Source organism: Pelmatolapia mariae, linkage group LG12, assembly GCF_036321145.2.
Source record: "Pelmatolapia mariae isolate MD_Pm_ZW linkage group LG12, Pm_UMD_F_2, whole genome shotgun sequence".
Taxonomy (NCBI): Eukaryota; Metazoa; Chordata; class Actinopteri; order Cichliformes; family Cichlidae; genus Pelmatolapia; species Pelmatolapia mariae.
The window spans coordinates 7,320,262-7,345,798 of NC_086237.1; the positions used below are offsets into that span (position 1 = coordinate 7,320,262).

Sequence of the window (25,537 nt, forward strand, 5' to 3'; positions counted from 1 at the left end):
CTTTCAGCAGATGACATCAAAAGAGAACTGGGCAGACTCCAGTCCAGTAAAGCTGCAGGCCTTGATGGTGTCAGTCCCAAGGTGCTGTGCTTGCCCAGCTGTCTGGAGTTCTACATCGGATCTTCAACATGAGTCTGAACCTGCAGAGGTTTCCATCACTCTGGAAGACATCCTGCCTGGTCCCTGTTCCCAAAAAGATCAATCCGTCGACTGCAGGCCAGTGGCTCTGACTTCACATGTTATGAAGATGCTGGAGAGACTCATCCTGCGTCTGCTGGTGCAGCCTTGGCTGGACCCCCTGCATTTTGCTTATCGACCCCGTATCGGTGTGGAAGATGCCATCATCTACCTGCTGGACCATGCTTATTCTCATCTGGACATTGTTGGGAGCACTGTGAGGGTCATGTTCTTTGACTTCTCTAGTGCTTTTAACACAATCAGACCATCACTGCTGGGGAATTCGCTCACAGAAATGCAGGTGGACGCCCCACTGGTAGCTTGGATCACGGACTATTTAACAAGCCGACCACAGCATGTCCGGGTGAAGAGCTGCTGGTCAGATAACATCCTGAGCAGCACGGGGGCGCCAGAGGGGAAGGTCCTGTCACCCTTCCTCTTCACCCTCTACACATCTGACTTCAGGTACAAGTCATCTGCAGAAATTCTCGGATGACTCTGGGCTGTATCAGGGACGGACAGGAGGAGGAATACAGGAGTGTGGCGGACAGGTTTGTTGAGTGGTGTGAGCTAAACCATCTACAACTTAACATCACAAAAACAAAGGAACTGATCATGGACTTTAGGAAGCCTGCTCCTCCTCCTACCCCTGTCCCCCATCAGAGGGGCTGAGGTCGTGGAAGACTACCGGTACCTGGGGATACACATCGACCGTAAACTGGACTGGTCCAAGAACACTGAATCCGTCTTCCAGAAAGGGCAGAGTCGGCTTTTCCTACTGAAGCGTCTCAGGTCCTTTAATGTCTGTAGGAAAATGCTGACCATGTTCTATCACTCTGTGGTTGAGAGTGCTGTGTTCTTTGCGGCTGTGTGCTGAGGCAGTGGGGTAAAGACAGCTGATGCCAACAGGCTGAACAAGCTGGTTAAAAAGGTTGGTTCTGTCCTGGGTGTCAGACTGGAGATCCTGGTGGAGTTGTCTGAGAGGACAATGCTAAAAAAGCTCCTCAGTATCATGAACAACTCTTCTCACCCCATGTACGCCTCGATTATCAGAGCACACGCAGCAAAAGACTCATCGCCCCGAAATGCAGAACTGACCACCACAGGAAATCCTTCCTACCTGTGGCAATAAGACTGTACAACTCCTCACTCTGTAGATGACCTTTAGGATTAATATTAATGTAACTTTGTTTTGTACTCTGTGCAATATTATTAGTCATCTGTTAGTTATTGATTGTCTGTTTGTCTCATTTCTCCCAGTATATGCTGCTACACTACTTTTTTAAATTCTTTTTTTTTGGTATTCATTTTGCGCAAGTACTTTACTGATAGGTATGTTATTATTTTATTTATTGTATTCTATTTTTATTTTATTGTACTGTATTCTATTTTATTGTATGTTATTGTATTTTATTCTGTTCTTGTGCACTCTTTTTTTCTTCTTTTCATCTTGCTGCTGTGAGCATGCTCATGAAAAAAAGAATTTCCTTTGGGATAAATAAAGTTCTTATCTTATCTAAAACTATTAAACATGTCCCCACGCAAGACACCAGAATAACATTATTAGCAACATTCTGTAGTACTTGACCGCATGCTGAGGTGGCAATTCAGCCATTTAATGCATGTGTGTTGGACTACCGAACATCAAAAAGTTGCAGTACGCCAATCCTCGAGGAATCGAGCTCAACACAGCTGCTCTAACATAAGACTGACAGCCACTTGATCACAGCTAAAAAGAAATTTAGAGTTAACTTACCACGACATGTTTCCTCAGGTTAGTTGTTTTTTCACACTGAAATGTCGGTTTATTTTGGCTCACACTGATGACACTGCGTTATATAGTTGTTCTTTTGTACTGCTTTTAAGCGAAACATGCTTTTTACACGAGGCAAAGGGTTTTCATTCGCTTCAATTCTAGCAGAGACAGTTGCCTTTGTCATCTTTTGATGTGATTCGTCTTTCCTGTGTCTGCTAGTTTGAAAGGCTTGGGCTGCTCTGCCCGCCACAGTTTATAACTGGTCATGCGATTGCATGTCTACATCTGATTGGTAAGTAGGATTTTAGGAATATGATAGATCAATGTGTTGACCTGCACGCTAAATTGCCCAGATCTTGTTAATTTCATTAACATCAAAGCAGTTGAAATTGATTTACGACCCCCACTACTACTTAACTGAACAGCTTATGCAGTTTAATTTCTCATTGCACTCTGAAATTAAACTATTGTACAAATAAGCAGTTGGAGTTAAAAAAAGAAATCATGGAATCAAATTATGGACTAAAATGTATTCTAAACTTTTGACTCATCAAAGTAGCCACCTTTGGCAGATATAACAGCTGAACAAAGTTTTCTACAATAGAAATCAAATATTGTTGCAAAAGTTCCCATAAATGTGTTGCACTTGTATGTTGCTTTTTTTTCAGTCTTCTTTTCAATTCATCCAAAACCAGCCTGATGGGATTTAAGTATGGATACTGTGCTGGCCATTACATGTTTTCAAGCTTACCATCTTGTTCTTTTTTCCTGAGGTAGTTCTGGCGTAGCGTGGACTTACAAGCTTATGTTTTGGGTCAGTATCTTGCTGTAGGATGAACCCCTGACTAACTAGGCACATACCAGAGAGTACTGCATGGCGCTGCAGAATGCTGTGGTAGCTGTTTCAGTTCAGGGTCCCTCTCACTCTGTACAAGTCACCGACCCTGGATCCAGCAAAACAGAAATGGAGGCACGGGAAACTTCGGCTTGGCGTGTATTAGAGTCTTCACAACAATCCAGCGTCGAACAGCTGACCTCCTCCCTCTTAAATACCAGCTGGTCTGATGAGGCCCAGGTGTTCCCAATCCAGGAAGGCGTGGGCCGAGGGCGTGAACCCACCATGAGTTCCGCCCCAGCAAAACAAGAGAGAGAGGGAGAGAGAGAGAAAAAGAGAGCCAGGAGCAGGGATATTATGATAAGTGCCTTGCTGATCCTGCAGGTCGTGACAGTACCCCGCCAGCTGTTTGTTTCTGTCTGCAGTGCGAAGAAGGGCAGCTCTAGTGGCCCGCCATGCGCGCTGACATTGACGCAGGTGCTGCTGAACAGAGGGCACAAAGTGCTCACCTTCGATTGCTGGGATACCCCAGGGAGGCCTCGAATGGAGAGACGCCAGTGGCGGACGAGGTAAGGCTGTTGTGGGCGTACTCCACCCACGTCAGTTGCTCACTCCAGGTGGTTTGATTAGTGGACGTCAAGCAGCGGAGAGCTGCCTTGAGTTCTTGGTTGGCCCGTTCTGCTTGACCGTTGGTCTGCGGATGAAAACCTGACGAGAGACTGTGGACCCCGGTCCGAGACTATTTCCGCTGGGATCCAGTGGAGGCGAAACACATGGGTTGACAGGAGCCAGGCGGTCTCAAGGGCGGTTGGGAGCTTGGGGAGAGCAACAAAGTGGGTGGCTTTTGAAAAACGGTCGATAATGGTGAGGATAATTGTGTTACCTGATGACGACGGAAGACCAGTGATGAAGTCAACAGCAATGTGGGACCAAGGGCGGCTTGGCGTAGGTAGGGGATGGAGTAGGCCGGCAGCAGGCTGGTTGACAGCTGGGCACAGGTTGGGCAGGCGGCGATGTATTGCTGGACGTCCTTGGCCAGTGTAGGCCACCAGGCAAACCGCTGGATGAAAGTGATGGTGCGATGAATGCCCGGGTGACAGGTGAGTTTGCCCCCGTGGGCCCATTGTGGCACTCATGAGCGAACAGACGTGGGAACAAAGAGCAATCCAGGGGGACCAGTCCCTGGATCTGGTTCCACCCGCTGGGCCTCCCGTATGGCGGACTCGATCTCCCATGACAGGACTCCGATTACACATGTGGGAGGGAGAATAGGAGAGTCACGGGCCTGATCCTCTGAGGCGGTGAATTGGCGGGAAAGAGCATCGGGTTTCACGTTCCGAGAACCGGACCTGTAGGTGATTGTAAAGCAGAATCTTGTAAAGAACAGAGCCCACCTGGCTTGTCGGGCGTTTAGCCGTTTAGCCGACCGGATGTATTCGAGGTTCTTGTGATCTGTCCATACTACAAAGGGTTCCGCTGCGCCTTCTAGCCAGTGGCGCCACTCCTCCAGGGCGAGTTTGATTGCTAGCAGTTCCCGGTCCCCGATGTCATAGTTCTGCTCTGCGGGAGAGAGACGACAGGAAAAGAAAGCGCAAGGATGGAGCTTACCCTCTTGTTGTTGGGAGAGAACGGCTCCAACTCCTACATCCGAGGCGTCCACCTCTACAATAAACTGCCGCTTGAGATCCGGCTGCCTGAGGATGGGACCCGAAGCAAAGCGTTTCTTTAGCTGCGTGAAGGCCTCCTGGGCTCGATCATCCCAGCAGTAAGGTACCTTAGGGGAAGTTAAACGGGTTAGCGGCAAAGCAATCTTACTGTAGTCACGAATGAACCTCCAATAAAAGTTGGCGAAGCCCAGGAACCGTTGAAGCTGCTTACGATTAGGTGGAGTTGGCCAGTCCAAGACTGCTTGTACTTTAGCTGGATCGGCTCTTAAATCGCCCCGTTCAATGATGTAGCCCAAGAATGACACAGTACTCACATGAAACTCGCACTTTTCTCCTTTAACAAACAGGCGATTCTCCAGGAGGCATTGCAGGACTTGTCTGACATGGTGTACATGATCAGAGAGAGAGCGGGAGAAGATGAGAATGTCGTCAAGGTACACAAACACAAAACGATTGATGAAATCACGGAGCAGATCATTGACTAGACCCTGAAAAACAGCGGGAGCATTAGTTAGTCCAAACGGCATGACCAAGTATTCAAAATGGCCCAGGTGCGTGTTGAAGGCTGTTTTCCACTCGTCTCCCTCTCTTATCCTGACTAAGTGGTAAGCATTTTGCAAATCGAGTTTAGTGAAGATGGTCGCCCCCTGCAGGAGTTTAAAAGCGGATGACAAGAGTGGCAGAGGGTACTTATTTTTCATGGTGATGTTATTGAGACCCCGGAAATCAATACATGGCCGGAGGCTTTTATCTTTCTTAGTCACAAAAAAGAACCCAGCAGCCACAGGGGATGAAGAGGGGCGAATCAATCCATTAGCCAAGGATTCATTGATGTACTTCTCCATGCATTCACGTTCAGGTTGAGAGAGGCTGTACAAGCGACTAGTGGGAAGGGGTGCACCTGGGAGCAAATCAATACTGCAAATGTACGGGCGGTAAAGAGGAAGAAAGCAGGCTCGGTCCTTACAAAACACTTGCTTGAGATCATGATACTCCGACGGAACGGCTGAAAGGTCAGGGGGCTGGTGTGGTGGTGGGTTACATGATGTTTTTACAGGAGTAGCAGCTTTTAAACAGGTCATGTGACATTCCTCACCCCATCCCAGAACCCTCTCCTCTTTCCAGTGGAGTACGGGGTTATGCTGGCTCAACCATGGAAATCCCAGCACTAGGGGTGTGAGAGGAGCTTGAAAAACATAAAACTGTAACATTTCACTGTGATTACCAGATAGAGTTAGGGACCATTTAAAGCGGTAACCTGCAAGGAGTGGGGCAATGCTTGTGTGTTAACTTTGAGTTCAAGAGCCAGGGAGGCATCCATGAAACTCTGCTCCACCCCGGAGTCAATCAGCGCCTGAAGGGAGTGGGAGGCAGAGTGGACAGTCACTTTAGCAGCTAGCATGAAACGTGGAGGAGAATGTGAAAAGGAGACCTCGCCCACCCATACCCTCCTTTCTACCGGCGGGCGTGGTCTTTTGGCCGTGCTGGCCAGACAATGGCGATATGGCCCTTGCGGCCGCAGTAAAAGCTCATGCTCGTCGCCGCGATCCACATCCCGATCGCTACTTCCGCTTCCGCCAGAAGCTGTCTCCGCTCGCCCCACGGGCCTCTGGGAACTGTAGTTGCCGGTGCGGCGATGCGCCCTCATATGTTCATCTACGTTCACACATAAGGTTATCACCTCCGACAGGGTTTTGGGCAATTCTCTCATTAGTAATTCACCCTTGAGTTCATCACAAACATTGTTTAATAAAGTACTTATCAATGCGGGCTGCCCCCATCCAGTCTCCTCAGCCAGTGTCCAAAACTCCTCAGAAGAGTCCGCCATACACCATCTTCCTTGTTTTAAGTTCAGTAAACGGTGACCCGCCGCTTCTGCTCCGGTGCCCCTTTCAAACACACTTTTAAACTTTGAGAGAAATTCAGCATAAGCAATCTCCGGGTCGGTTCGTAACACTGCTTGAGCCCGGTTTAAGGCTTGACCGCGGAGTAACTGAGCAAAAAAGGCAATTTTTGCTCCATCACTTTCATAAGTCCGCCGCAGCTGCCTAAACTGCAACGTAATCTGTGTTAGGAAACCAGCACACTTGTGGAACTCACCAGAAAATGGCTCCGATGACGGTAGAGATCGTTCCGGAGGCTTTATTTTTTTTTCAAAATGCTGTACTGCTTGTAATTCCGTCTCCACCGTTGCTCGACACTGCGTGTATAGACCAGGTAGTGCAACATTTGAAAAATAGTTGCGGGACGGCACTGTGTAGCGTTTTTCTAGGATGTTGATCATTTTCCTAAATCCCTCGTTTTGCACAGTGTTGATGGGAGCCATATCTTTAGCCAGGTGATAAGTGACAGCTTCCGTAATTTCTTTGTGCCTGCGGGAGTTCAACGGGTATGGGGAAGCGCTGTATAAGGTTCCCATTATTGATGTTTGGGTGGTTGACCGGGACGGATTTTCTCCTGTCACTTTCTTCTTTACAGCTTCGTCATATTGCACTTTATGGTGACGTTTAAGGTGGTTATACAAATTCGTAGTGTTAGCTTGTGGTGCTGCTACTATGGCAAAACACAGCTTGCAAATGATATCTTTTTGACTCTCATCGTCTTCTATGATACCAAAAAACTTCCACATGGAGGAATGAGAACCTTTTCTTGGAATTAATGTTACAGTGGGGTTGTCATTCTCACTGCCATCAGTGAGCTTTTCCTCTGCGCTCACTGTGTTTTCTCCCCTCAGGCAGTTTCTCTCACGTGCTCTCCGTTGTTTTTTCCCTGCCAGCTGGCTTCTGTATCACGTGGTATAAGGCTCCATTGTCATTTGTTGAGCAGGAAGAGTGAGCGCTTGTTTTCTTGCAGATTATGTCCCGGATCAAAATGCCGTACAATCATCATCTTTCTTTTTCTTTTTTTTTTTAAAATTGTTGTCATTTAGAAATGAGATCGCACATAAGTATGAATTGAGATTGCGATTTTCTAACAATTAATTGTGCAGCCCTACAATACTGTTCAACTGATGCAACACTTTTATGCAGACAGAGGGGGTTGTAAGTAATCCAGAAAAGTTGGAACACCTGTAGGAATTATTAGCACCAGCATTATTAGCACCAGCATTCACAGCTTGATCAACCTCATCAACCAAATTGTTAACCCAATTTGTGTTGTGTTATAAAAAAAAAGCGTTTTTGTATAATTTGAAATGTACATTATTTTTCAGTTTTGGGTAAGCTTACCTTTTCTTTTTTTTTTTGACCTCTGGCAGTTCACCACTTACCTTTGTACCATGCCAACCTATTCAAGGGACTTGGAAAAATTGGGATGTTCTAAAACTTTTGACCGGTAGGCTCCTACTTCTTCACCGGGAACACGAGTTACAAATTCTTTTCATTGAGGTCTGGTTACAGATACAAAGCAAACGTAAAACTTTCACACATTTTGGTTTACAAGGTTACAAAACTCAGTTCACAACTACGCATTTGATTTACAAGTATAAAATATTTATGACCACAATTTGAGCCCATAGAAACCTGTCAATACTAACAGATGAACAAACATATAGGTTGGTGTTAGTATTTTTAGAAGATTGCTTGAAATGAAGAAAAATACACACAGAGCAGACATAAAAACATACATAAATCAGTCTTATCCCATAAGTACAATCACAGAGTGGTATTTACAGTTCTAGTCTTTGTTTCTATGTGTTTATGTGTTCAGGCCAATGATGCCTCAGGGAACATGTGGAACTGGCTGTACTTCATCCCTCTCATCATCATCGGCTCTTTCTTCATGCTCAACCTGGTGCTAGGTGTGCTGTCAGGGTGAGTACAAACTTTGAGGATGGTCTGAGATAAGAATTCCTAAAACTATTCCTTATATTTGAACCCAGCTTTATCTTACCAATTCGCTGCACCTTGTTGGCTTGCCAAAGATAAGATAAAATGGGGAAACAGGAACCTGTACTGGTTCATTGCTGCAAGTAGTTAAATATTCTTTGAGTCATACCATGTTGAAACAGGGCATGTTCTCACAAGGGATTTGTGTCTACCTGTGTGTTTAAACATACAAATTCTACATTTCAGTTGAGAATTTTTCAAGGCTGTAAACTATAACAAAGACATAACCACAGTGGCATTACCAATTCAATTCAATTTCAATTCAATTCAATAAACTTTATTGATCCTGAAGGTTGACCCTGAAGGAAATTGGGTTAAGGCTGCCGACCTTTGCCAGAGCCATCTTACCCTTCCGACCATACATACATTACACAAACATCACATGTGGAAGACAGATCAGGTATAACAATGGAAAATGCACAACATGAGGAAAGACGAAGAGAAAAAAAGAACCCCCCAGCCTCCAACAGGGAGATCAGTTTGAGAACAGAAAAAAATGCCTCAACACATAGCACATGAATCATCACATCTCACAACATAGAAGACATAAGCTTCGAAGGCGTTGGGGGGGGGGGGGGGGGGGGGGGGTAGGTCTGTGTCATTGTACATGTGTATGTGTGTGTGTGTTCCGTGTTCAGCCGAAAGAAAGTGTCAGTTCACTCAGTTAAACAAAAGTCAACAATCTTCGGTCGACGTGGGTGGCCTTGAAGGAGGGGGCAGAGTCACAACACAGTTTTGTTATCTAAGGAGAATTTGTTATTCCTGTCAGCTTTTGCCCTGAGCATCCAGCTGGCGCCGGGGGGGCCGCATGAGATGAAGATGGTAGTTGTTTTGGTTAGTGCGAACAAACTGCTTCCAATTTTACAGTAGTCTAATTTCTATCACTGGTCACCAGGTCTCTCAATTCCCATTGTTCTTCTTCAAGATCTTATCCATATTGTGTTCCAAAAAAACACAGTCTGAGTACTCACAGCCCTGCCCATCATCTATCATGTCGGCCAGCCTTGTGGGATTTTGAACAGCTGAGGGATCTAATTTTGGTTGTGCTGTGGTCTCCAACTACTGTTTTTCCTAGTGTGACTCTAATATCAGTTTCTCTATTTGTGTTGTTTTCTTTTAGCTTGGTGGTTTTGTTTGGCAGCTTACAGCTTTGCTGATAATTCTTTTCGCAAATTTTTCTTACATCATTGTAATTTACAAATACAGCTAAGCCTTCTCAGCACTAAACAGCAGTCACAAACAGATACTAGGATTTACGCATAGAGGTGCAATTAGCAGCCAAAGAACCAGATACAGCCTACAGGAACTGATAGAGATGAAAATCCAAATTAAAAGAGTGAGTACTGGACTCCAAATGATTGGCTACATAGGTAATTGTTTTAGTTTTAATGTAGTGAAGCTTGCTTGTTCACAAAAGCAATTTTGTCGGTGTTAGGTGTTTCTCAAATAACTTGAGGTATTCTAAGCATTTGTCATACAGTAATTGTTGCTGTAGGAGGTAGTAGGCTATTAACTGAAAAAACAACAACACTTGTTTCAGTATCAGCCTCAACATAGACTGGACTATATCTAGATGCCGCCAGCTGGTGGTTGGCCAACCTAAATGATGTGCTATGTTTTTAATCAGCGAAGTCACTGACATCATGCCACATTGTAGAGACAACAACATGACTGTCACAGCGTGATACATATTGTCAGCTTTGCTTACCTGTTTACTGTGTACTAGTATCAGTGACCACTAAATATTGCTACAAGAGGCCAAATCCTCCTGTTCTGATGTCAGCACTTTTCCAAACAAAGTATTGTTTTTTTTGTTGTTGTTTTTTATTAACGGGGGACTCATAAATCACTAGTTTTGTAAAGTATAATTAATCACAATTTTAAGTCAGCTATAGTTAAAATCTGTACTGTTATTATTAAGATTTGTTTTATATATATAAAAAGTTGTGTTGAAGTCCTCAAAAGGTCTTCAAAAGCATTGCATGTGATTTCAAAAAGTGTGCAAATATGGTGTACAGAGCAAATAATAATGTTTTAATCAGGCAGCACACAGGCTGTCAGACTCTTACTCCTGATTACAACTTTTCTTCTCTCATATGTGATGCTGAGCACATTGCACTCTGTTACTCTTACGCTTCATTTAACAATGTCATTTTTAACTTAATTTCTGAAGCTCTTTTCAATAACACAGCTTTAAAACATAATTGAATATGAGCATTAACACTAAAGAGCTGAACTAGAATAGAACTATGCTTTCAGATAATTTAAAAATTCATCAGTAAATTTGTTGATTGTATTAAAAAGCCAGTGCAGAAATCTGGTGTGTCACATTTGAATGCAGGTCTCACAGTACCCCTTGCACTTTCTTCACATATCTTGCAAATTCAGAAGGATGGACCCACAGAGTTGCATTCATGTTAATTCTCCAGCTAAATGTTAAGGTGACTTTTTTAAGACATAGCACTGTGCATTGACTCTTTCCTTACTGATAATGTAAACTTTTCCCTCTTAATATGAAATCTACCTCACAGTTTCTTTTTGAAAACAAGACAGACTGTCCCTCAAAGACCCTAGTAATTTGTTATTGTTGCAAAGTAATTGGCAGAATATATTCTTTTTCAACATTAATTTGTGTATATATTTGAATGCTATAATGTGTTGACTTCTTTTTTACCTAAGTTGGACAGCAAGTCAGCATGCCAGAGTCATTCATTTGTTTGTTTCACAATGGAGATGTTTTTTAATGTCTTTTTCTAGTTTTATGTTTTTATCCTTGCTGTTTTGTAAGTTCTGAAAGTAGGCAGGTTGAGGTATACCCACAATGTGACTGAAACAGCTTAAAGCCATTTACACCATTTTTGTTTTTTAACCTGATCAAAGAAACATGTTTCAGTGGCTCATTTCCTTTCATTTCCAGTCCTACAGTGTGGTTTCTAGTCACAAACAGACAAGTTTAATGATCTCTCAAGGTAGAAAACTTCAGGGGGGCACAGACAAAAAAAACCAAAAACAAATCCTAAATATAGCCTCTTACCTGCATTTCTAGTCTAAACAGAAGAAAAGTTATTAAAAGAAAAAGACTTCCACCTGTACAAATACCAGGTCTGTTCTTTTAAAGGAAGATAATAATTAAAATAATTAACTAGCTCTTCTACATGCTGAACACTTTATTACACAACAACAACAAGCATGGTCCAGTTTGTTTGTTTGTTTGTTTGTTAATTTATTTCAAACATGTAAACAATATACAGGTACATTTAGTAAAGAAAATAAGAGAGAAAAAATACTATACAAAAGTCAATACATTTCAGCCTGTCCAGTTGGAACCAGGATGTAAGCGGTGGCTCAGTCAGCCTTAGGCCCCGACGCATTCAATCTCCAGCCAATGGCCAGCTACCTGGAGCTTACAAAGAAATAAAAAAAAAGGAAAATGAAAAAAACCCCGTCCAGGTACTGTGATCACTGGCAAAATTTGCTTGCCAATTCCTATCCTGTTTATTTACGGCAGCTGTAGTTGTATTAGTATAGTAGTATTAGTAGCATATTTGTACATTATATCACTAAAAACAATTTTGTGATGTAAGCTAAGTAATACAAGTGTTTCTTGCCGTGGCATACACTTTAAAATGGTAAGAACTTTGATGGAGATTACAATCACTTTGTTAGGTGCACATTGTTGTAAGGACAGTGCTTCACCAAAAAAACTAAAAGGCTGTGTGAGAAGAGTGTTTTTAGACTTTTTTCCATTTAATTTCATTGTCTCTTGTTAATATCCTTTTATATTTTCCTAACATTTATACTTATCCTGTACATCGGTGCTGTATAAACGGAGATAAAGGCTTGACAAAAGCATTCAGGGACACATATCTCCTCTCTATGATTATGGTGTCTGTTTCCTGCCATAGAAACTGTCACATGGCTTTATAGTTACTTGTAACATGGAAGGTGACGAATGTAGTCTGACATCGCCGTGCGGGGTTGTCATTGTTTAAAGGGCACAATCTGAGCCTCAGAGAATGCAGGAGACCCCCAGTGGAAGTCAGATCAATTCATTGAGTATGGGCAAGCTGGGATGAGATATGACTGCAGTCAAAGTTGAAGCTACAACTATCTATTTTAGAAACTCTTTCATATCTCTTTTAGAATCTCTTTCATATCTCCATTTTGTCTAACTTATACTTGTGGTATGACCAAGCTGACAGTATCTCTTTTCCAAATTAAAAAAAAGGCAAATTAGCTCCAACGGGATAGTTGGTTCTTTTTCCAAATTTTAAATAACCAGAATATCTCCACACTACCAAATTCCTTGGAATCATCTTTTCAACAATGTCCTCATCATGTAATCATCAGGTCAGGGAGTGCTGTTTGAATGGTGACTTGTGTGACAAAGGAATCCGCTGTGATGCGAATAATGTTAATATCTGCGCTCTCTTACCTGTCTGTGAAAGTTGGTTTTGGCCATAAAGCTACTCCAGCAGGTTGTCAGACATGTGCACAGTGCAAAGGGTGTGTTTTAAAAAGCATACAGGTGGTTCACAGGGGGCAATGTAGGTATGTATGTATGTATTTTAGGAAGGTGTGAAAAAATGCTGTAAACAAAGAATGCTTTCAAAAAATGAAAGTGGTAATCATTTGTTTTTGTCAATCAAAAAATGCAGTGAATGAACAAAAGCAAAATGTAAATCAAATTAATATTTTGTGTGACCACCCTTTACCTTCAAAACAGCATCAATTCTTCTAGGTACACTTCTACACAGTTTTTGAAGGAACTCAGCTGGTATGTTGTTCCAGACATCTTGGAGGACTAACCACAGATCTCTTGTGGATTTAGGTTTCCTCACATCCTTCTTTCTCTTCATATAATCCCAGACCCAGTCGATGATGTTGAGCTTAGGTCTCTGTTGGGGCCATACCATCACTTCCAGTACTTCTTGTTCTTCTTTACACTGAATATAGTTCTTAATGACTTTGGTTGTATGTTTGGGGTCACTGTCCTGCTGCAGAATACATTTGGGGCCAGTAAACAATCATTTATATTTCTGAAAGCATTATAGTGATTATACTGTAAAACAAATATTTTGTTTTGTTTTGTTTTGTCTTGTTTTTTTTTTTTTTTTAATGGAAGAACTGTGCAGACTGATGAGAGTTTGAAGGGTGTAATATAATTTCTTTCTGTTAGGTCTGCGCTTGCAGGCCTCGCTGACTCAGAGACTTATTCCCGTGAACAAAGCAGGACAATCAGAGATCGATGCAATTCAACTTGCAAGGGGAGCCGGTCGGATCAGGCTCTCGGCGCCGAAAGCGCCTCATCTGATCCCAGCCAACCCCAAAGTGTGTGTGTGTGTGTGTGTGTGTGTGTGTGTGTGTGTGTGTGTGTGTGTGTGTGTGTGTGTGTGTGTGTGTGTCTGACTTCCTACTGATCACAAACGGGTCATCTCCCCTCACCCCTGTATATGGCTCAACTCCTTTAATGATTCATCATATACAAGCATAGGTGAGCCTATAAAGGGCAGGAAGTAAACATTCCTTACCAAACATGGAAACCAGAAGCTTACATAGAATGTGCTTGCAGTTAAACAATATAACCTCCCCCACCATCCAACAGGCAGGGACACATGGAAACAAAAGAATGTCTTTGATCATGCAGTTTAAAACAAGGTCCACAACTTTAAGTACAACAATGACAACTTTTATCACAATCACCCTAACACTTTCCACTCAAAACCAAACTCTGCACCAGTGAAGCCCTTTATGAAAAAAATTATTTGAAAGTGCAAAACCTAAAACAAGAACTGGAAAAGACCAAAACTTCCTACCTGGAAATCGTAGCGAAGAAAAGCCAGGAGAACTCAATTTAAAAAACAGACTCCAACAAACAAACGAAGAGAAAATGGTACTGCAAGGTTCTGCAAGAGACAGGGAAAACAAAAAAAGAAAAAGAGTCCAATGTTACTGTAACAAACCCACAGCAGACCCCGGTGCACGTTCATGCTTTGCAGCATACTTTATTAATACTTTGACGGTTGCTGTACATCCACACCCAGAGCTGCAGCTCTCCCGCTGCCAGCTCAACATAACACACAACCAACAACCCCAAACACAGGACCCAGTACAATATTAAGTCGGCGAGGCATGATTGCGGATGCCGTGCAGGGAAGGCGGACGCACCTAGCACCTGCAGAGGGTCAGGCAAGTCCCGAGGAGTCAGCTGAATGGTAAGAACTAGAGATGGCACGATACCACTTTTTTATGTCTAATACCGATATCATAAATTTGGATATCTGCCGATACTGATATGACTCCCATATAGTGTATTTTTTAATCAATAAAACTGTTTTTTAATATCTTGCTGCATTTTGTATAAGTTCATACTCAAGTTTTAAAAAACAAAACACTAAAGCTATTCTGTTATACCTGTATGCAAAAAATACACTGGACCCAAACTATTTCATAGTTCAGCAATACTGATCAATTTAATAAACTTAAACCTGCACCATCCTCCCTATTCTGGTATTTTAAAGAGTACTAAGCAGAAATATTAAACAGCCTAACTAATAGGGTTGCCCACTCCCAGCAAAAACAAATAGGGAACCACCCCCCACCCTCCGCCTTGTGATGCTTAATTGACGTAATCAACTTTAATGCACGTGTAAAAAAATGCACGGAAATTAATTGTATTTCTACAATAATTAAATAGATTCAACATCTTTCTTCAAATGAATTGCAGACTGCACAGATGATACCTTCCAAAGGAAAAAGTTCTATAGCTTACTAGGGTATATATTAGACTTAATAGTTACTATATACAGTATGGACCATACATTTTACATCAGATTAAAACTTTGGGTGTAAGATTTGGATATTTATTAATTAAAAGCTAGACATTTTAAATGAGAATAAGAAAGAAAAGTATTTCTTTGTATCCCCCCTCTCCCTGTTCATGCCCTATCGGCCCCCCTGGCAAAACTTTGCTAGACCCGCCCCTGCACAGTTACCAGCCGTCAGCTACGTAGAAAAGGATCCTGGTGTAGAAAGTAATATTAAATAAATTCTAACAACAGCTTACCAAGCTTAAACGTGCTGCTGTTGTTCAGCCGCTGCCTTCTTCTCTCTGGTGCAAAGTGGGCCAAAAACAAACAAGAGAGACGGGAATTGCGACAGAAAAGCCGATCATTAATCAGTTTCATGATTGAAGTAGCAACAGGAGAGGGAGGGAGAGAGAAGAGGCAGTCGCTCCATATATCGGTTGTTAAGCTTAACGTGGGAATGCTTTACAAACATTCAGAGATGAACTTACACACTTGCTTTACTTCTCTCTGGGATAACTTTCTCGGAGATGAAATGCCGGTTTGGTAGCGAGGCTCCAAATGCTCAACCAGACCACTGAGAGGTCTCGCACGCCACAGCCACTCTATCACGTGACGCATACTGCTCCGTAAGGTTATGAGCTGAGTTATGCCATGTCGCAAGTTTTGTGAGGTGCTTTTGTGATATTTAATGGATCGGATTACATTTTTTAAATCTCTCCAATATCCAGTAATTTACGTCAGTATGGGACCGATACGTAATATTGGATGGGTTCATCCCTAGTAAGAACAAGATCTGGGCTATAAACACCTACGCCCTGCCGTGATCAGGAACTGTGCTGGGATAATAAGCTGGCCAAAGGAGGAGACAGAAGCCACTGACGTCGAGACCAGGAAGTTCCTGACCATGCATGGAGGGTTTCAACCCAAGTCCAGCACCCTGAGGCTGTATGCTAAGCGTAAGGAAGGAGGCCAGGGACCAGTGATCGTCAGTACCACAGTCCAGGATGAGGCAATGAACATCCATAAATACATCAGTAAGATGGCCCCAACCAACCGCTCAGTGAATACCTCAGGCAGCAGAAACCCAAGAAAGAGGAGGAAGAGGAGGAGCCATCATGGAAGGGCAAGCTCCCGCACAGTATGTACCTACCGGCAGATAATGGAGGTGGCTGACATCCAGAAATCCTACCAGTGGCTGGACAAAGCTGGACTGAAAGACAGCACAGAGGCACTAATCATGGCAGCACAGAAACAAGCGCTGAGCACAAGATCCATAGAGGCTGGGGTCTATCACACCAGCAGGGCATACATGGAACGCCATAACCAAGTGGTTGGCATAGTATGCAGAAACATCTGTGCCAAATGGCCTAGAAGTCCCGGGGTCAAAATGAGAGACACCCCCAACGGATGTAGAGAATGACCAAGCTAAGATCATGTGGGACTTCCAGATACAGACGGACAAAATGGTGGTGGCTAACGAACCAGACATAGTGGTTATAGACAAACAGAAGAAGACGGCCGTAGTGATCCATGTAGCGGTTCCGAATGACAGCAACATCAGGAAGAAGGAACACGAGAAGCTTGAGAAATACCAAGGGCTCAGAGAAGAGCTCAAGAAGATGTAAATGGTAAATGGATTGATTCTTATATAGCGCTTTTCTACTCTTCCGGAGTACTCAAAGCGCACTATACAACATGCCACATTCACCCGGTCACACCCATTCTCACAAGCACTTTCTCTAAACTTAGTGCTGTCTAACCACATTCACACACATTCATACTCCGATGGATGCATCAGAGAGCAACTTGGGGTTAGTATCTTGCCCAAGGATACTTGGCATGCAGACTGGAGGAGCCAGGGATCGAAACACCAACCTTGCGATCAGTAGGTGACCTGCTCTACCTCCACCCTTGGGGTGGCTGTGAAGGTAACAATGGTCCCAGTGGTAATTGGCGCACTAGGTGCTGTGACTTCCAAGCTTGGTGAGTGGCTCCAGCAGATCCCAGGAACAACATCGGAGATCTCTGTCCAGAAGAGCGCAGTCCTAGGAACAGCTAAGATACTGCGCAGGACCCTCAAGCTCCCAGGGCTCTCGTAGAGGACCAGAGCTTGAAAGATACACCGCCCGCAGGGGGCGAGAGGGGAATTTTTTAATAGCTGATATATATCATTCAAAAACATAGCGCGCATTGCTATATACTTACTTACTCTGGATGGCAATACTTTGGCCTCTACTAACACTGTGAAAAGTGAACTGCTTTCTTGCATTTGTGCAATATCTCAAAAAATTTGAAACATCATGTCTCAGATGCAGCGAGGGTACTGTAGAAAGAGAGAACATATTTCTACCATATATAGCCTACTTCTGCTACAGACAGTTTTTCTTTTCCACTGTCACCAAGAGCTTGCTTAAAGGGTGTTGTCTAATTTTTGGGGTTGCCTCTGTGTTATTGTTGGCTTTTATCTTACAAGATAAAGCACCTTGAGGTGACTCTATAAATAAAAATGAATTGAACTGAATTACCTGAAGTATACCTACAAAATGTATATCTGCATACATACTGTAGCAGCATTTCATGGGCAGTCTGGTCTGTTTTTATGCATATGCAAATTTTTATTTTATATGTCCTCTTTTTACCAGAGAAGAAAATATTTGTTCTGCATGAATATAGAAGTTTAATATAGACTCTGTGTAATGCACAGAGAGACAGATATAGAGAGACACATATAGAACCACAAAAATTAGATTTAGACATACCTGCAGACACATATACAAACACACACACACATAACCTCAGGAAGGTATGCAGACAGCCACTGCAATGCAGAATAGAGCTTCCCCCTCCACTGTGTGGGAGACACCAATCAACGATGAATCGGGGTGGACTCACTCTGTTATTTCAGTAGTCCATCTTTCTCTCTCTCTGTCTTTATAGGTCTCTCTGTCTACATCCACCTTCTCTTTTTGACCTCCCCTTCTCTGTTTCTTCTCCTGCATATCTCATTTTCCACTTAGCTTGTTTTAACAGAGATGAAGAAACTGAGGGGCAGAAGAGACAAATAAGTATTGTAAAAAAAAATCAGAAAAGACGATACAAAGAAATGTTGCTATATTAAGAATAACATCTGTTTAGATTTATTATATTTACTTGATAGACTGTAATATAATAAATGAGACCTTCCCTGACTCTTGGTTTTCTTTAATAGCCTATGGGCATATTTCTATACGAAGTACTTGGGTCAGACTTTCCCCAGAAGTCCAAAGCCTAGTTTTCTCCTGAATACCATACCTCAGTGTCCCTCCTCTCCATTTAGTGTCAGCAGTCAGCAATTCCTCACTGATCACTAATATCAATAAACAAGACCACAACATAGATCTCAAAACTCCACATGAGGACAAAACAAGAAATAGTTGTTTTATGTTGTCTCCAGGTTGTGATAACTTCATTAAGTAATATATCTGCTTTAGCATGTAAGCTGTCTTTCTTCTGGATAACGTTAGTTAAAGTTAGTCCATTGACATTTGACCACTAACTTGTGAGTGGTTGCTGGAGATTGATGGTACTTGCTGGGGAAATAATTTCTGAAAATTACAGGTGACTGTGGCAATCTGCTCATGCTAAAGCAATCACTACCAAGTTTATTGTTACGGCACTTTCAATTGATTTTACCCAACAACAGCCAGTAACGTCCAGAAATCACTTCCAATGAGTCGAGAAATAAACATTTTCCTGTATCCCCTGGTATCACGTCAAGTGTGGCAGACAACTCTTGAGTGATGCACTTTCAAGGTACTCACTTATGTATAATGTCATACAATACTAATTTTAGTCATCAGTAATGTAATTGCTAAATATGTTGTTACCTATAGTAATAGCCAGCATGCCAGCAGTTAGCCTAGTAATTGTAACATAGATAGACGACATATATCTGGCATTGGTTGCTTAATTTGGTTGAATCAAACAAGTTTATATGTGTAAAAAACAGAAATGTGTAAATATGGATTAATATGACTACAATGTCCTGTGATAACAAGTTCCTTATAATGCCTATTAAAAGCATACCTGGTAATACATGATTCACAATAATATGTTTTTTTGCAACATGTAACATATAAATGTTTACATGATTTGATTAAAACTACATCATAAATCATGACATTTTTCCTCATGCTGATCCACTTAATTGTTATATCGTCATTTGGCATCATTGGTAGGCACTTATGAGTCTCATTCTGTCCTACCTGAAAGTCAGAGGATTGCTCAAAAACAGTGAAGAAAAACTAGTATGTAGAAAATAATTCATTTTGAAATATTTATACTATTCCATCAAAATATAACAATAAATTTTAAGTTGTGATTGTTGATTAGGATACAATATTCAAAGACAAAAAACCAAATGAACAATTGCAGCATTCTTTGACTAAACTTAAAAATGTCAAGAATGTTGGTAAAGTTTCTTTTACACTTGCTGTTAAAGACTTATCCTTGAATATGTACCTTATATTTGCATACCAGTGGCATTTGGTGACTTAAAAAACGATGTTAAGTATATAACAATATAAATTAGAACAGTTTAAAAGTTATTATTATTTTAATTAAAATAAAAATTAATTAATTTAAATTAATGTAGCAAGAGAACTTAATTGAATAAAATTCTTCAATTAAATGTTATTTATATAGTACACAACAACAGTTGCCTCAGTGCGCTTTAAAATGAAAGTGTCTACAATAATACAGAGAAAACCCGAACAATCATTAGCAGAGCACTATGAGGAAGCCCTTAGATGACAGTGGGAAGGAAAAAGTCTCTTTAGCAGGAAGAAACCTCCAGCAGAACCAGGCTCAGGAAGGGGCAGCCATCTGCTGCAACAAGTTGGGGATGAGTCTATGAAGACATGACAAAGACATGCTGTGGAACTCAGCCAGAGATTAATAATAAGTAATAATTAAATGCAGAGAATTGTATAAACACACAGTGGTGTTTTTGTGTAGCTTATCTGCGTAGCAATTTAATACAAAACTTATTAATAACGTTTTATTTCGTAGTGTAATCTTCACATGCTTCATCCAAGCACACTCTCTGTGTATTCACTGCCTAATTTATAGTCACAGCAGAAGGTAGCATAGGCCCCACTAGCTGTCCCCTGGCAGACTGTGCCATGCAGCCAGAGAAACAGGGTGGTTGGGTGATGGTAAGGACGAAGCATAGTCTTAAACAGAAGCCCCTGGTCCACGACAAAGCTGTTCATGTGTCTAACTGCTTTCCCCCACTCGGCAACACAGCTGCCGGGGATCAAACTCTGGTAATTAGTGATTCTGTTCTGAGACATGTGAAGCGAGAGACACCAGTAACCATAGTCAGTTGTCTTCCAGGGGCCAGAGCAGGCGACATTGAGGGAAATTTAAAACTGCTGGCTAAGGCTAAATGTAAATTCAGTAAAATTAATCACGTTGGCAGTTATGACACCCGTTTACAATTGGAGGTCACTAAAACTAATATTGAATTAATATTGTGTGTGACTTTGCCAAAGCAATTTTGGACTCTGCGGTTTTCTCTTGTATGTGAGGAGCAGGATTTTGAATTAAATTCTGGATTTAACAGGGAACCAATGAAGGGAAGCCAATATAGGAGAAATACACTCTCTTTCTAGTCCCTGTCAGTACTCTTGTTGCAGCATTTTGGATTAACTGAAGGCTTTTCAGGGAGTTTTTAGGACATCCTGATAATATTGAATTACAGTAGTCCAGCCTGGAAGTAATAAATGCATGAATTAGTTTTTCAGCGTCACTCTGAGACAGGATATTTCTAATTTTAGAGATATTGTCCAAATGAAAAAAGTAGTCCTACATATTTGTTTAATATGTACATTGAAGGACATGTCCTGGTCAAAAATGACTCCAAGGTTTCTCACTATGTTACTGGAGGCCAAGGTAATGCCATCCAAAGTAAGATTCTGGTTAGATCCATATTTCTAAGATTTTCTGGGCCGAGTACAATAAACTCAGTTTTATCTGAATTTAGAAGCAGAAAATTAGAGGTCATCCAGGTCTTTATGTCTTTAAGATATTCCTGCATATTGACTAACTGATGTAAAAACTTTCCTTTTTTGCAAAGCATATAATTAAGGCAGGATCAGAATCCTGAATCCTCTCTTAGTTATCTGCGTAGACTGCTGGGGGATTCCCATGATGCATTGAGTATTTCTTCTTCAGTCACCTTTCTCACTTAATAGACCTAGCTGCATTGAATCACACTTGGTTATTAATCGCTGGCTGTCTTCCACAGCATATTTTGTATCCGTATTCCTTCTCTCTCTCCAACCGGTCGTGGCAGATGGCCCTGCACCTCCCCAAGTATGGTTTTGCTGGAGTTTTCTTCCTGTTAAAAGGGAGTTTCACCTCCCCAATGTCACCAAAGTGATTGCTCATAGGGGATCATATGATGGGTTTTTCTCTGTGTGTATTATTGTATGGTCTGCCTTACAATATAAAGTGCATTGAGGTAACTCTTGTTGTGATTTGGCGCTGTATAAATAAAATTGAATTGAATTGAAGTCTAACTATAGTTAGACTACTTTACCAATTTGAAATTGTTGGTTAAACCTGCACTTATTCACTTATGACTTATTATTGTCATATTCAAAAGGACATAACACGAGTTCCACTGCCTATGATTAAAATTTTCATATTAATGTGGTAAATAGGTGATTAAAAGTTTCTTACATCACACATTGTCTAAGGAGCTTGGAAAGAAAAGCGTCTGGACTTCTTTAAGTTGCTTCAAGCAACCTAAAGAAGTCCAGACGCTTTTCTTTCCAAGCTCCTTAGACTACGATGACCTGGATGACTGAGAACCTTCACAGACTTACATCACACATCTTGGCCAGTGTATAACTAGGTAGTTTAAATCTATATCATCATTTACTAGTAGACTTACATAATTAACATTAATTATATATCTGAAAAACAAGATGTTTAACTTTTACTTTTAAAAATACATTTAGTGGAATACACCGTGAGTAACCTTTTAGATGCACCACTGCATGTGGCAAGTATATAAGGGAAAGAAAGGCGTTTGGCTGCTGTCAGTCTGGAGCAAAGCTTACAGGACAAATTTAAAGATAGTGACAAAGTCAGCTAGCAGTTTGTTTTTATGCAGGCAGATTTAGTTTCAGCTTGGATTTAATTTAGTTGTGCTGCCACTGTGGAAAACAAAGCAGTGGTGGATGGGAGCACTTTTCTTCACATTTAAGCTTTTTGGACCCATATCTGCAAGTGCTTAAGGGGTGGGGACATGAGGGCAACAGCACAAGCCATATGTAGCACTGGTGGTGTAATACTGGTAGTGGGCATGTAAGACCTGTTAGCGCTACTTCTTGCCTTCTTTGTATGTAGTATAGGCAGTATAGTTACCTTTAACAACAATACCAAAACAGAAGGGAAATATGGGCCAGATCAGACAGATTCTAGATTTGTAGGAGCCAAGGGTGTCTGACAAGAACGCTCTAAATGACAAAGTCCTGCCTCCACACCATTTATCCACATATTAATTAAACTTATGTTTACATGCTTTTTATCAGCATTTATTATATTTAATTGCTTTTTATCAATATTTATTCCCATTGTGAAATGAGTATTTTAATCAAAAGAATATCAATATTTATGCTTTTAATCCCGTTTTTAACACTGGGTTACACATACATAAGCTGAGTCTCCAAAGAACAACTGTGTGTTAAATACATTTATTTTACAATTTTACAAACAGTTAATTACAACTACCTACCTACTACAACTCCACTCTTCCAGGAAAGAAAAGAAAACACTAAACTGTAGAGTGAATTAAAAAAACAGACATGGTGCAACAGTTCTCTGAACTGTGACGAAATTAAGGACGTTAGTCTGAGGAGGTGTGTTGACAGCCAATAATTGCTCTTTCAACACTTTAAGGGGCCTTCGCACATTATGTCCAAACGCTAAATACTACACACTAAAATTGTGATATTCCTGCTTCGCCTTGCAATCAGCACACAGCAGGAAAGGCAGACCTTCATCCCAGTCTCTCTCAGAGGCAAGGCAGTTTTATGCAACCTCTCTAGTGCACCTTGTGGTTGGGGATGCTATGGGCTAGAGAGGACATGCACACTACATAAAGATCGTATGCCTGCCTGAACACTTTTGATTGAAAATTTCCCTACGTTACCTCTTTGCTGCCTCCTGTGTGTCTCAATGAGAAGGTGTAGGTCTACCAGTGATAATAATCCTTATTGATGTTTTCTTATCAGTTATTTTGTTAAAACAAATAAAATCCACTTGCTCTAGAGCTACTTAGATTTACACACAGTCATAAATGCATTTTACAGTTCACAGACAGCTGTTTTTAGTTCCAGATGTGAGTGAAACAGTTTCGAGTGATGCTATCATCAGTGTCTTTCTGCTTTTTTCCATGACATTGAGAATTCTCTCCTTTTCCTTCTTCTTTCTCCTTCATATGCTTCTTTTTTCTTTTAATGTGAGTATGCAGGTAGCACAGTGGTCCAGAGCCCTGTACCCCGTTTCTTGTCATTAGTTTGACCTTTAGCACCCACTAAAAACATTGCTGCAAACCAAACGTACCCACTCCCCACTGGTACTCCTTACAGCAGGAGTCTGCAAGAAAGAACAAAATGCCATACCTCAAAAACTACTCAGCAGGTGCTTAAGGAACACCACAAAGGTATTTACTTGACCTCCAGTCTCCCTAGAATCCAATAAGACCTGTCTAGTCCAACAAACTCAAATAATCCACTGCCATTGTTGCAAATAAATCTTTTGTTGTCTTGAAACAGGACAACAGAAAACTAACATTTACTGTGTAAGAGGTTTTCTAGCTGCTTGTGGTCAAAGAATTTGGCAATAATTTCTTGCTATTGTCAGTCACCAGCAGTATTTCAGTATTTAAGGACTGGCTGGAAACTTCAGTTCCATGTAAAATTTCAAGTGGGTTTTTTAAACCCCCATCATCAGTCTAGTTGTGGTATGCTACTATCATCAGCTATACTATCACAAACACAAACAAATATATTGTTGTTCACAGTGCAGGGTATTTAATGGAACTCATTCCATCTGAAAGCACGAGTATGTTCAATGTGCATGTTATTTTTAGCTTATCTTTTTTCTGTCTTGGCCCATGAGGAGAAGATGAAGTCACTGGTTTTAAATTGCAAATATTTTCTAAAACTGGCCAAGTCAAACATCATCAGACTGTGACTTAAGATAATCTCATTTCAATTAGTAAAAGAAAGAACAGTGTGTTTTACCGTTGTGACAGATGGTATTTGGTTGTCTCAGTATAAGACCATTTTTCAGTTTAGTGTGAGGGTTAGACAGGGACTTTGCCTCACCTGCTGGAAGACAGCCTGCTGTGTACCCATCAACAGCTGAATGCTCCAGGGTCTATGTTGGCTTGTCAGTTTTAATAACTTTTCTTTTGTTTGTGTGTGTGTGTGTGTGTGTGTGTGTGTGTGTGTATTTGTGTTTTTTTCAGGGAATTTGCGAAGGAGAGAGAGCGTGTGGAGAAGAGGCAAGAATTCTTGAAGCTTCGCCGACAACAGCAAATAGAGAGAGAGTTAACTGGGTACCTGGAGTGGATCTGCAAAGCGGGTCAGAAACACAATCATATCTTTAAATTTAGTTATGACCGATTTTTACCGTTAGATTTAAATAACAGCTTTGCTTTACTTGATGTTAGCACTATTATGACATAATTTTTTATCATAATTTGTGTTGCAGAAGAAGTGATGCTGGCTGAGGAAGACAAGAACGCAGAAGAGAAATCTTTGGATGGAGCATGGTACAAACGAAAACACAACAACTCTGGTGAGGACTGGTATCTTCAGAATCAGTTTTCAACATTGAAAACATTTACATTTAGACCAACATGCAACCATCATTAAGAAGTTAAATATAAAAAGTGAGCTTAAATCTAAAAATCTTTGGATACACATTATAAGACTTACAGGTCCCATATTTTTTAGGTTTTAAAAAAAATATTTACGTTTATTACAGCTTTGTGTGTGTGTGTGTGTGTGTGTGTGTGTGTGTGTGTGTGTGTGTGTGTGTGTGTGTGTGTGTGTGTGTGTGTGTGTGTGTGAGACTATGTGGCTGTGCATACATGTGCCTGTTTGTCTGTTTACATGTGTGCTCATAGACCAGACTAGCTCTCATCTGCAACTCACCCAGGATTACAGTTAACCTTTATTATGGTTATAAAGGTGGAAGGCCAATGAGATCAGAATGCAGGAGAGAGAAGGAGGCTCACTGAAGTTAGCATTGTAATATGAGTGCCCTTCATGCAGCTGTGACTCACTTTTCTGTCATTTGAATACCGTCCTGTTTTTTACTCTTCCTTTTTAAGAAATTCTCCA

At 41.4% G+C, this 25,537-nt stretch overlaps 1 protein-coding gene across 1 annotated transcript in view; it reads left to right on the forward strand.

Annotated features, from left to right (window-relative positions):
- The window catches only part of cacna1ba (calcium channel, voltage-dependent, N type, alpha 1B subunit, a), a 257,230-nt gene that overhangs the window by 62,779 nt on the left and 168,914 nt on the right, over positions 1 to 25,537 (forward strand). The window contains exons 7-9 of the mRNA XM_065471832.1: positions 8,144 to 8,247; positions 24,658 to 24,773; positions 24,903 to 24,989. Of these exons, the coding sequence (XP_065327904.1) occupies positions 8,144 to 8,247; positions 24,658 to 24,773; positions 24,903 to 24,989 (307 nt within the window). The remainder of the gene's footprint in view (positions 1 to 8,143; positions 8,248 to 24,657; positions 24,774 to 24,902; positions 24,990 to 25,537) is intronic.